This window comes from Bos taurus, chromosome 24 (genome assembly GCF_002263795.3).
Source record: "Bos taurus isolate L1 Dominette 01449 registration number 42190680 breed Hereford chromosome 24, ARS-UCD2.0, whole genome shotgun sequence".
Classification (NCBI taxonomy): domain Eukaryota; kingdom Metazoa; phylum Chordata; class Mammalia; order Artiodactyla; family Bovidae; genus Bos; species Bos taurus.
Genome location: NC_037351.1, coordinates 54586175 through 54599380, shown reverse-complemented (window position 1 = coordinate 54599380; position 13206 = coordinate 54586175). Strand labels below are relative to the sequence as shown.

General features: G+C 41.9%; 1 protein-coding gene across 31 annotated transcripts in view; it reads left to right on the top strand.

Moving 5' to 3' along the window:
- Positions 1 to 8709, top strand: part of TCF4 (transcription factor 4) — a 386161-nt gene extending 377452 nt beyond the window's left edge. For 30 of the 31 annotated variants that reach the window (XM_010818907.4, XM_059880880.1, XM_010818903.4 and 27 more), the window contains 3 exons: positions 2830 to 3059; positions 3734 to 3874; positions 4062 to 8709. In XM_010818907.4, the coding sequence (XP_010817209.2) occupies positions 2830 to 3059; positions 3734 to 3870 (367 nt within the window). In that variant the 3' untranslated portion in view covers positions 3871 to 3874; positions 4062 to 8709. 31 annotated transcript variants of the gene reach the window in all.
- Positions 8710 to 13206: the final 4497 nt, after the last annotated feature.

The following is a 13206-nucleotide window of genomic DNA, read 5'->3' as shown; positions in this document are numbered from 1 at the left end:
GGATAGTTTTTATTTGGAAATTTAATGCGCTGTGCTACGACAGTACCTCCCTTTATAAAAAAACATTTGTTTGGCCGCCCTGGGTCTTAGTGTGGGCCTTTAGGATCCAGTTCCCTGACCAGGGATCAGATTCAGGGCCCCTGCGTTGGGAGCACGGAGTCTTAGCCACTGGACCCCTAGAGAAGCCCCGATACCCCCTTTTAGAGGCTACTGTTATCAAGGTTATGCCGAGGCTCCTTTAGGAATTAAGAACATGCCATCTTTTCATAGTGCCTTTGTAGTTATGAGATATGTTTTGTTACTAAGTTCTACCACGGTTTTGAAAATTCTGGAAGCTTCAAGCTTACACCTTTCCACCATCGCTGTGGTTTCCTGGCCCTTGGCCATTTCCGGACTCTTGCCTTGGAATGATAAGACGTTCCAAGGAGGGCCTTTGACATCTTTAGCAATTCCTCTGTTAATTCAGTCAACTCTTGGTAACTCAACTAGTGGCCATAACACATGCATTATCAATTGATCCTTTGAAGTCTCAATTCAGCATTTAAACTTGCTGTTGAAGAACCTTCTTATTTTAAAGGTCATTCTCTTGACGTTCACTTAGGACTCCAAAACTGTTCTTTGGCAAGGCTTTCCAAATCTAGGTAGTTTTGTTTGCATAAACAACTTATAAGTGGATAACCCATTCTCGTTCATTATTGGCCTGAATACACTTGGAAAACAATTTCCCATTTTCAGCCCCACTTTGGAAAAAGTGTGGCACGTTTGTAATGTGAAAACATCACCCAAATTTTTACCTTCAGGACAGGACCAGCATAAACTCGACTCTGTTCTCATTTTGCTTGTTACATCTTACTTTTGAGGTGGGCTGTGGGCGTGAATTCATAGTCAGCTTCAATTCCTTGGCATTGGCAGAGGTCATGGATGGGAGAGAGACGGGCCGGCAGAGGAAGTGAGGAAGAGAATCAGATGGCAGAGAAAGAGAGAGCTTTCTGATGGGTTCAGTTCAGTTGTGCATTCACCAGCACACATCCAAGGCAGACAGTCCCATCTGGAAGGGAGTTTAACCTACGGGCAGACGAGCCAAGTCTTAAAGCATCTTTCTTTGGTGTCTGCCTCCCTTGCAAGTGCTCTTGGCTCACTTGCGTACGTCATCTTTATGGGCAGCGTGTGCTGCAGCCCAAGAATACACTCCATTTCTGCCTGACTGGGTCTTCTCTGCCATGGTGCATCCTCACTGCAATGTGGAAGTTACACAGAGATTCTTCACAGTGGAAGATTTGGAGCTATTCATGTTTTAAATTTTTTTTAACTTTAAAAAAAAAATGTTTTGGCTCCTCTGAGCAGCATGTGGGATCTTAGTTTCCTGACCAGGGATGGAACCCACGGCCTCAGCAGTGGAAGCGCAGAGTCTGGACCACCGGACCACCAGGGAGGTCCTGGACGCATAGATTTTAAGCCAGTACTCCTTAAGTGTACATTGAAGTGAGTAGATGGCTTCCCACATGTTCCTCCTGTTCTGAAAGGTGGTGATTCACATCTTTATCCTGTGAGCCTTTCAGATTCATGGAACTTTAAGGTTGAGGCTCACTTGGCTGGCCCTTGGGGTCAGTGCTCAGATCTCTAGGTTGACATCCTTACAGATGGTCACTGCCGTTTTGCTCCTTATAATGGAGACTGTTGCTTTTGAGTGAAGTATACTTCATTTTTTATGTCTCTCATACTCAAAAAAGGTTCTTGTTCATGTTAATTCAGACTGTCCCACTTGGAGTTCCTTGCTCTGTTCTGTCTTTCTGAGACATCTCCCATGCCTTTCTTTTTTAAGTGATTGCCCAGAAACAGTTAGAAACCTTGATGCCGTGAAATCTTCCTGATATGACAGGCTTTCCTGGTAGCTCATCATCATCCTATCTGTCTCCCATTCAAGAGTTTCTAATTTATCAGGATCTCACCCAGAAGTAGAAGTCACCTTTTCTTTCCAGACTGCTGGCTCCAACCATGCCTTGGAGGGAATCATTTCGGTTCTCACAATCAGAGATCAGCTTTCTGGCTTCATTTTTGTCTCACAATGAGGTTGTGGTCATTGATAACCAGTAAGTTTGAGTTGGGTTGGGTTGGGTTTGCCTGAAACTCAGGTTTCCCCAGCCTGTCTGGTAACCATAAACATCCATAATATTAAAGGTTATGGAGATGATGTTTTTCTAACTTTGCTGTATTTAATACATAGAGAAAGTGAGACTTGGATAGAGTTAAGTGGCCTGACCAAGCCTTCCAAGTGGTTAGCAGACAACAGGCCCTCCTGTTCACTCCCATTGTCTTGAATGTATGACCTTCTTAATCCTGTTTGAGCTGCATTGTCTTAATTTTGAAGTATCCACATCGCTTTTCAATCCCTTGTTTTTCTTAGGTTCACATGTCACAGTATGAAAGTTAAAAAAAAAAACAACACAGTTTCAGTCTACAGCACTTTCTAGATTGCGGTCCTTGAGCCGGAGTTGACCGCGCACTGCTTTGCTGCACGTGGCTTTATGGACAAGAGCCTTGTTCTCCCTTTTTTTGCTCCCTTCTATCCATACGGTGCACTTGGGGCCCCAGTTTGAACCTCTCCTGTTGGGTTTGGGTTTTATGTCTGCGAGACTGTGAATGTCTCACGGGGACTGTCATAACCACCTAAAGCAATGCCAAGCCCTGGCAGAGGGAAAACTCCACCAGGGACAAGAGCTTGAGATGGAAAAGCTCCCCGACAGCTCGGGAAGAAATCGGAGGGAATTTAGAAACCATCCCTTTCCGCCCCCCCATTAGAAAATGCCGCGTCTTCCCCTGTGTCCGCAGCAATAACGACGACGAGGACCTGACGCCCGAGCAGAAGGCGGAGCGGGAGAAGGAGCGGCGGATGGCGAACAACGCCCGCGAGCGCCTGCGCGTGCGCGACATCAACGAGGCGTTCAAGGAGCTGGGCCGCATGGTGCAGCTGCACCTCAAGAGCGACAAGCCCCAGACCAAGCTCCTGATCCTCCACCAGGCCGTGGCCGTCATCCTCAGCCTGGAGCAGCAAGTCCGAGGTCAGGGCGGGCGGCCGGCTTCCTCGCAGAGGTCAGGGTGGAGCCCAAGAGTCGAGACCAAGGCACCCCTCAACATCACAGGGCCGTTTCCGTGTTTTAGTCACACGGAAGCCTACAAGGCAGCTCCCCTTTCCCCTGTAATGACGTCCCAGGAATTTTCTTACAGCTGGGACAGACGTTTCCCTAGGTCCTCTCAGTAATCCGAGCTCAGCGTCTTTGCTTGGGGCTTCCCAGGTGCCCCAGGGGTAAAGACTCCGCCTGCCAAGGCAGGAGATGTGGGTTTGATCCCTGGGTTGGGAAGATCCCCTGGAGGGGGACATGGCAACCCACACCAGTCTCCTTGTGTGGAGCATCCCATGGACAGAGGAGCCTGGCGGGCTGCAGTCCAGGGGGTTGGAAAAGAGGGGAATGTGACCTGGCGACTAAACAGCAAATATTTGCTTTACCAACTTTCTTAGACTGTAAGGCGCCCACACAGCTTCCCCAGGCAGATAGATGGAGGTTGACTCGCCCTGAGCTAATGAATTGCAGCAGTGTGCATTTTCCTGCTCGGGGCTCTTGTTCTGCAAGGTAGAACCTGAGGGGATGAGCAGACCCACAGAAACATAGCATGACTGCCCCACACCAGAAGCCCTGGGTGAGACCCAAATCCTCCATGCTCTTCTCTTCCACAGAAAGGAACCTGAACCCGAAAGCCGCGTGTCTGAAGAGAAGGGAAGAAGAGAAGGTCTCCTCAGAGCCGCCCCCGCTGTCCTTGGCGGGCCCCCACCCCGGCATGGGAGACGCGTCCAATCACATGGGACAGATGTGAAAGGGCAAGTGTGTTTTCAGCGTTTCTGAAGGCGTCCATGTCGCGCGCCGAGCCATCAGCCCTGAAAGTCGTATCTGACCCAAATGCACACATTGTTTTTGCCTACCTTGGGGGGGCGGGGGGGTTTAAAAATGAAAGCGTCCCTTCTCTGTTACAAACATACTAATTCATCTTTCTCTCTTCTCTCTCAGGTCCAAGTTGCCACATTGCTTCATTAATACGAGAGACCACTTCCATAACAGCTGTATTATCTTAAACCCACATAAACACTTCTCCTTAACCCCTTTTTTTGTAATATAAGACAAGTCTGAGTAGTTATGAATCGCAGACGCAAGAGGTTTCAGCATTCCCAATGATCAAAAAACCGAAAAACAAAAAAAAAGAAAAAACACGTGCAACTTAGGGGTTGACTCTCTTTAACATATCATTCAGAACGTGCAGTGTGTGCAGGCTGAGACGCAGCCCAGAGACTGAATGGCAATCTTTCCACACTGTGGAACAATGCATTTGTGCCTAAACTTCTTTTGGAAAAAAAAAAAAGTATATAATTAATTTGTAAGTCTGAAAAAAAATATTTAATTTAAAAAAAAAATTGTAAACTTGCAATAATGAAAAAGTGTACTTCTGAAGAAAACGACATGACCGTTTTTGTTGGTATTCAAGTCAGCTAGTGTTTATAATGACCGGATATCGAATAAGGGAAGCCCGGCTGCCCTCGTAACAAAACCAGCAAATATCCTGATGACAGCGAAGTGATGACATTAGCCATTCCTTAGGGTAGGAGGAACAGATGGATCTTATAGACCTATGACAAATATATATATAAATATATATATAAATATATATTAAAAATTTAGTGACTATGGTAAGCTTTTGTTCATTTGTTTCAGACTTTTTTCTCCTGTAAAAAAATAGTACTGATTAACTTTTTTAAGAGAAAGATTTTACTGTAAATACGGAGGTGTTTTTTTTTGGTTTTGTTTTTTTTGGGTCTGATTTCTGTCCCTCTCCCTGGTTTGTTCTCGTAACCTGTAGTGCCAGCTCTGCTTCCGGAGCGGGTAGTACAGGATGAAATGCTGACCCTGATGTTGCTTTTCATTCATAAATAAGTAGAAAATTGTTTCTTCAGTCTTTTGGGAACACAGGACTTAAAAGTCACATCATGTGTAGATATTACCAAGCAGCATTACCAAGACATGGCAAAGAGTTTGTCTGAATTGGAATGTTGCTATTTGTGGCCCTCTTCGGGGATTTTCAGAGGTACAAGGTTAGAATGCTACAATGTTACCACCGTGCCTTCCAATGTTTATATCATCGGAAACATAACATAATCAAAGTGGCTGTGATTTAACAAAATGATTAAAGTGTTACCTACATGTGTAGCCGAAGTAGTGTGCAGTGAGGTGTTTCTGAATACATGGTCAGATTTTTGGAAAAAAACAAAAACAAAAAAAACAAGTAAAGTTCAACAACCATCCAACGAGAAAATTGCAAGTAGTGTGACAGAGCTGATTGATTTTGTTGCTTTCTTGATTTTTTTTTTTTTCAGAATGGGTTTACTAAGATGTAGAATGACTTAACTGCCTCCTCCTTTGTCTGGAAAAAAAAAATGCCAATATTCAATCATCATGCAGCATTATATCAAGCCTTATAAGTCCTAAAGCATTAAGTTGCACTTTCTTGAGGAGGGGTAGTGCAGTATATTTCTCTGGCCAGTATGAATGAAGTTTATACTTAACATATTTGATAGAAACATAGATCAAGCTATGGCACAGCAACTCGTCAGATAGCTAGCTTTGACGTCTGGGCACAATTGAACCAACTTCCATTGTGAATCTTTATAATGATTGACTTTGGTGTATAGTGCAGTAAAGAAACAGTGCTCCTAGTTAAGTATTTGTCAGCATCCTTTTGTCTCTAACTCGTTTCTATTTTTACAGCCACACAATCTTGGCATGTATTAAGAAAAAAAAATCCCTTGTTCAAGTAGTTTTTCCACCTATCAGCACTGAGTCAATGCCATAAACCCATCGAAATGGTCTAAATGTTCCATCTGTTCTCCTGTTTTGCCAGTTATATAGATGAAATACATTTGTAAATTTTATGCAACAAATGGCAACCGTATCATTATTTTGAAATTGTGTATGTAAAAGTTATATTTTTACATGTAGACTCTTGTTATTATGTGTTTTAATACATTGTATTGGTTTTTGTTTCTCTTTAAAAAAAAAAAAAAACGGTGTGGTTTAAAAACCGTCTCATTGAAATGAAATAGTGAGCTACAAGAATCTGAATTTTATGTTCATTTCTGAAAATGTAAGAACAAATAAGGTAGTTACCACGTGGTCATCTTTTACAAACCCATAAACATTTTGATTAGCTGTGTGTGTGTTGAGAACTGTAAATATGTTCAGTAGTGATAAGACGGAAATACTTTGATTTGTTGATAAGTTCCTAAAATGTGGAGGTGGATTAAAACCTTAGAATAGCAGGAATCAGACTTCATGAAACGTTATTTTGAGGCTTCCCTGTGAAAATGGACGAACAAAGGGGCTCAGAGAAGGGCATGGAAGACAGTATTGTATACTCTTCCCCTCCTCCTGAATAATGGAAGCTGTGTGTACTTGTACCCTCAGTATGTTGAAGATTTCCTTTTAGTGGTACATTCTGCACTCATTTTGTATACTCTTATCAAGGCGGGTATCCCTAGGAACAATATTATATAGGAAGCAGGTATCTTCTGATCACATTCAGGATAAGTGTATAGAAGAAAATACGGTGTTTACTCTTTAGGGAACTGGAAACACTCCCTGCATTGATGTACATTTTAAGATTGGCACTTTTTGATACATGTATCATCAAGGTGCTTTCATAGAGCTGATTTAAAGATTTTCAAATCTGTAAACAAAGCAAAAAAAAAAATTAAATTGTAGTTCTTGGGTTGTTTTTTAAATTGGTGCTTTATGTTTTCTTCTCACTCAAACAGAGTAAAAGCTGCAATTTACTGTTCACCAGCTTTGACCCATTCATTAATCAGTCACGTAATACCTCTATTGTGGAATTCCCTTTGGAAATACGTGGAAAGCTTTTCAAACGGCCATCAATGCTGCTCACTACTTTTTGCTTGGTGGAGAAACATCCGCGGCCATCCGTATACATTGGGTTGTATCCCCATTAAAAAGAAAAAAAAAAAAGATGAAAGGGAATGTGGCCTTTTTAGTGTGTTTTTTTCTTGTTTTGTGATTATCAAACCCAGGTAAGATATTGGTATTCTGCGCTGGATTTTCGGATGAAATGTAGCAGAAGACAGTTAGGATCAAAGTACTATACAGGCATTTCCTAAGGGTCCATACTATACTATGTATATGATGAAACTTAGGCTGGGGATCTGTTTAAGAGAGTTGGACTTTAAAAGCAACTTGGAACGGTTGATCCACCTCCACATTCAAGTAATTTATGAATATGCAGACTAGGGATCTGTTCATCTAGACATTTTTCCCATTTGTCTTCTGTGTAGCTGCAAGGAACACTAATGTTTATACAACGGTCAGTCCACCCAGTAACGCAACTGGTTCTGATTCAGTCTTCCGATTCCTTTTTTTGTTTTTTGCTTTTTTTTCCTATTTCTTGATTTTTTTTTTTTTTAATTTGTGATCTTTATTTTGATGAGGGATTGGGGGGGGTGGGGGTGGGGAGGGTGTTGAACCAAGACTTGGGGTTAAGAGGATTTTCGTCTTGGATCCAACAGGCAGAATATGATCTGTGTCCAAAAGTGAACTTGAGTCAGGAATGAAACCATTTCAGCATAAACAAGCACAAAAATTTAGTCTGCTGGCTGACTGGAAACAAAAAAAAGTCAAGATGGAATATGAGGAATTCCAACACAATGGGGCACCAAGGCCTCTAGGCCTCTCTTTATTTGCTTTGGTTCTGTTTGTTTTTCTTTAGAGACATGCTCTTTCTCATGGGACTTGAAGTGGACTCATCTTTGTGCAGTGCTGGTTCTGCCATACTCATTTCAAGTATTATAGACATATGTAATGGTGAAAATATATGAACTGTGGCCTTTTTCATTCTTGTTACTTGTGATGCAATTAAGTGAAGATAAGAAAAAAAAAAAAAAAAAAGCAGAGACTTACCATGTATCAGTGCCTGGCTTTTTGTTATAAAGCTTTGTTTGTCTAGTGCTCTTTTTGCTATAAAATAGACCGTAGTACACCCGAGTAGGAAAAAAAAAAAAAACTAAATTTAAAAATAAAAAATATATTTGGCTTATTTTTCGCAGGAGCAATCCTTTTATACCATGAATATTACAAAAAAAAAATTGTCAGATTCTGAATATTTCTTCTTTGTAGATTTTTGGAATCATTATGAGTAAAAGTTTGTTACTTTATTTTACTATTTAAAAGATGTTATTTTACCATGTGTTACTGAGATGAAACTGTATGGTAGCTTTTTTTGTTTGTTTTTTGGTTTTGTTTTTTTTTTTAGTTGTAGGTCGCAGCGGGGAAAATTTTTGCGACTGTACACATAGCTGCAGCATTAAAAACGAAAAAAAAAATTGTTAAAAAAAGAAAAAAAGGGAAAACACTTCAAAAAAAAAAAAAAGATAAACAGTTACACCTTGTTTTCAATGTGTGGCTGAGTGCCTCGATTTTTTCATGTTTTTGGTGTATTTCTGATTTGTAGAAGTGTCCAAACAGGTTGTGTGCTGGAGTTCCTTCAAGACAAAAACAAACCCAGCTTGGTCTAGGCCATTACCTGTTTTCCCATCTGTAGTTATTCGATGAAGTCATGTACATGACCGTTCTGTAGCAATAAATGTGCCATTTTTATAAACTGTTTCTGATACTTGTTTCATTTCATTTTGCATTGTCCATAGAGCTCTGATTCTCTGCTGTAAGCAAAACTGCAGCTAGATTTCATTTTCCAAGTGTTGGAGGTACTGACAGCTTAACAAATAAAACATACCAAAAAAAAAAAAAAAATCATAAAAACAAATTGAAAAGCAAAGCACATGATTGACCAAGGAAGAGATGCCCTTAATGAAAGTGGAACCAGATGCATGCAAAACAAAAAGAAAACTGTCTAGAGGATTAACTAATTGAAGGAATTAATTAACATACGTGTTATCACGGAAGCTGTGCATGTGAAGAGCTTTGAACTGCGCCATTGCTGCCAGTGTTTTTGGGTGGGCTGCAGCTTAAGTCAAGTCAGCCTTAAACTTTTGGATCAGTTGGTCAACTGTTTGCCAGAACCTCCTCAGCTAGATCTTTTCAGTCAAAATTCTAAAATGATTTCTTTTGTATCACTTTGTGAAGAATTGACTATTGTTAACCACAATTAATATCCCACTGTATTGATACTTTCTCAAACTTTACCCACCCCACTACTTCTGGTTGATTCTGTTGACTATTAATCCAGATGTAAGCAACCAGACGGGCTTTTTTCTAACTTGTACAAACTGATGCGTGTCATCTATGATGGGAGGGGGGAAAATGTACAGACTAAAATTATTCAGTGTGATGTACTGTAACTTAATATTTTTGTAGAATGGACATCAATCTCCTTTGCAAAACCTGGAGGCTGTTTCAACATTGCATTGTAGAAATGTAAAGTCATGTATGCAATGGAAAGAAAGCCCGTGATTAGATAAATGCTTCATCACAGAATGTTCTAAATCCAGTATGTGGTTTTGGGGGATGTCTCCATATCGCTGTTGTACTCTTTCTAATGGGGTTTAGTGACTAGTTTGCCTGAAGGAAAATGGGATAACGCCATTTGGTTCACACATGAGATGCCCTCCATAGCCAAATGTTGGGATTTTTTTTCCCCCTCTGGATTGTTTGCAGATATTTAAACTTTATGAAATTTCCAAAGATTTTGGTTGATAAGCCCTTTTTCCTTCTAAATGATTTGAGATGTTCTTATGTTCTTACTGTGTGTTTTAAATATAGATAAAAAAAAAAAAAGCCACAAGCATTTAGTCTTCTTTAGTGTTATATTTAATCATCTCACTGCTACTAAAAAGTGGGGGGGATGAGCTTGGGCACCACTTCAGTGTCTCTATCTAGTCTATTAACATTATGTCTTATTTTAAAGGACCACATTAAACATGAAACTCTTGACTTTGATTCATTTTTCAAAGGGAAGTTAAATTGCTGGGGTGACTAAAATAGTATCCAAAAGTTAAGATACCAATCATGTTAGAAGCGAAGAGGGAAAGGCCATGCGAAGGAGTTGAAGCAGGCGATCATTTTTAGTCTCATAATTGGATCCATTCATAAAAGACCCAGTGAAGTTTTTATTCTAGGCTTTAATTATAAACCACCTTTCTCTTGACTAACAGCCTAAAACATTCATTTGTAAGCCACTTTAACGCATGCGAACAACGAAAAGAACTAGTGTGTTTCTCACAGTCAAATCTCTCCAGAATCATACATGTACATTGCACTTGGGGCCCTTAATGCTATGCTAGCTAGAAGGGCCTGTAGTTACCAAGCCATGCTCCTCCTCCAAACGAGTTGCAAGGCCACATGCTCACTGGCCATCCTGTGTTTTAAAGAACATAGCCAGTTTGGAAAGGACTTAGAGGGGCAAGAAGAGCCAACCTTGGTATTCCTGAGGGATCCTTTACATTAAGAAGGTTTGTTGAACAAATGTGGATGTGCATGAAGACCTTCAAGTCTTCAGGGAAGGACTCAGTGCCACAGCTGGGAGAAGACACTAGTATCATAAGCACCGGTGCCTTGAGGTGCAGCCCTCGAAAGATATTAGGTGCCGTGGATTCACAACAGTCAAATCAACCAGCCAAAAAAAAAAAAAAATCAGCCAGCCATTATCCAGGTATTTGTTTGAATGCCAGACCTTAAGATGACCATCTGCACTGTATCTGTACCTAGCAAGTATCATAGTTCAGTAGGAGTTTTGCTATGGAAGGTGTGTCTCTGAAACAGGGTTTCTTAACATTTTTGACTTGAGGACCCTTTGAAGATGAGTGAACTCACTCCATACAAAAAAAAAGATATGTGTTAAGGTCAAGTTTACACACAGCTTTAAGGAGCTGATGACTAGAGTCATAGAGATGTAGACACTTGAGATGCTTGTTCATGGATCCCGGGTTAAGAAAATCCCCCATACGGTAACTAAAAACGCAGGGTTTGAAAAATTAGAGCAATTCCATTTACCTTAACCGAGATGGCTGAGCCTAAGCAGAATTGGACTGGTGTCTGGCTTCTGGGTAAAAGAAAGACCCTTTGTGTAACAAAAAATAATACAACCCTCATTCACATCTGTTACGCTATATTTAGACGTCAAATGGCTCTGGCATTCGTATGAACGTCCTTGTAAGAGGAAGCAGAAACTTGCCAAGTGCAAAGTGAAAATGCTCATGTGGAATCAGACCTGCTGGCTTGAGGTCTCGGATGGTAACCAGCCCACGAATGAGGAACGCTGTCATTCTTGACCGAAAGTGACCCAATTTTGAAGAACAGGACAGCTTGATTTTTGCCAGGACTTCTTTTACTTCACATAATCTGGATCTGTGAGTGGGGTAAGGCCATTTTAAAGGGTGAGGATGTAAAGGCCAAGTGACGGGCTCTCGTCCTTAAAGCTAAAGAAAGAAACCAGTGTCCTGACTGTCCAGTTGCTCCCGTGCTGGGTACCTCCCTCAAATGACAGGTCTGACTCCACATTTTAACAAGATCCTGCCCCTCCTCGCCCCCTCCCCAGCTGAATCCAGGTCCATTTTTTTTGTTTTGCTTTAATCTTTGCCACTGCCTTCTTGTAGATTTTTTTTAATAGTGTTTCTAAATTTCTCTGCAGTTCTCATTTTCAACCTTATTCTACAAATTGTTCAGATATAACTAGATGTGAGAATGTTCATGAGACTGCTAACCAAACAAAAATGCACTCTGGCCCACTTTTTCTAAAATAAACTTTATATTCTGGAATAATTTTAGATTTACAGAACAGTTGAAAAGATAATACGCAGCATTCCTGTATACCCCTTACCAAGTTTCCCCTAAAGGTAAAATGTCGCATGACCATGGTGACGTGAAAGTGAAATGAAAGTGTTCGTCACTCAGTCGTGTCCCGTGCTTTGCGACTCCATGGACTATAGCCTGCCAGGCGCCTCTGTCCATGGCATTCTCCAGGTGAGAATACTGGGGTGGGTGGCCATTCCCTTTTCCAGGGGATCTTCCCGACTCAGGGACTGAACCTGAGTCTCCTGCATTGCAGGCGGATTCTTTACCATCTGAGCCACTGGGGAGCCCTGCATGACCATGGCACATTGGTCCAAACTATGAAATTAACAGTGCCGTCATCTCTCAAGATCCCTCAGGGATTGGTTCCAGGAGCCACTGCAGATGCCCCGGTCTGCAGGTACGCAAGTTCATAGTAGACGATGGTAGAGTGCATTCCGCCCTCTGTCCACGGGTTCGGCATCCACGAATGCAGAAGCCTGACTGTGCTCCCACTGAATTTCGCCGGTCTTCACCAGTACCCTTTTTGTGCTCCTGAATCCAGTCCAGCATCCTCTTTGTGCCGTAGTCGAGCTCACCCGAGTGCTAACGCAGGCTGCACAGTTGCTGTATGCACAGCATCCTGTGGTCTAAGGGTCTTATCCAAGGCAATCACTGCCCGACTGAACTACAGTTAAAGAAATAATCGACTTGACATGTCGTTTACAATTCTTCCCGTTTATTTTTTCAAAAATCCCTCCCACTGTGATCACAGGTATTGAACTGGAAGAAGACAGAAAAGAACGGAAAGGGATTGAGGGGAGACATACAGCTCCTACAGACTAAATAGTGACTCATCCGTGGTTCACTCCTCCCTAAATTTATTGCCAAGTGCTGATTAGGTTGAAAGCACCTGACCTAATCTCGACTGCAAAGGGAACCATCCATACATTTAAGAAGTCCAGTTAGAAGGCACCAGAGGCGTCTGCTTGACCAGCAGCAGTTGCTGGGAGGCAGGGGCAGAGCCAGAGGCTGGGGACTGGTGCAGAGGGGCGTGGCGTGGCTTCCAGAGCAGACGGGACGTTTATGAAAGTGCCCTTGAGGTGGGAGACGCGTTCTGACCGGCAGAGCAGATGATGGATTAAAACAATGGCAAGTCCTGCTAGTAATGAAGTAGACGGATAGGAGAAAATTTGGTAGCTTCAACCCCAACAGTGCCCCTTTCAAATTGTCATCCCCTTCCTGTCTTAGAATCTCGTGGCTGACCTTTTTTGGTGTTATTACAGAATTATTACAGGCTCCCCTGGGTGGAGGCCTCTGAGTGAGGAGGACGGGACATAACCACAGCCTTCCACTGGATTACCCTGAGGAC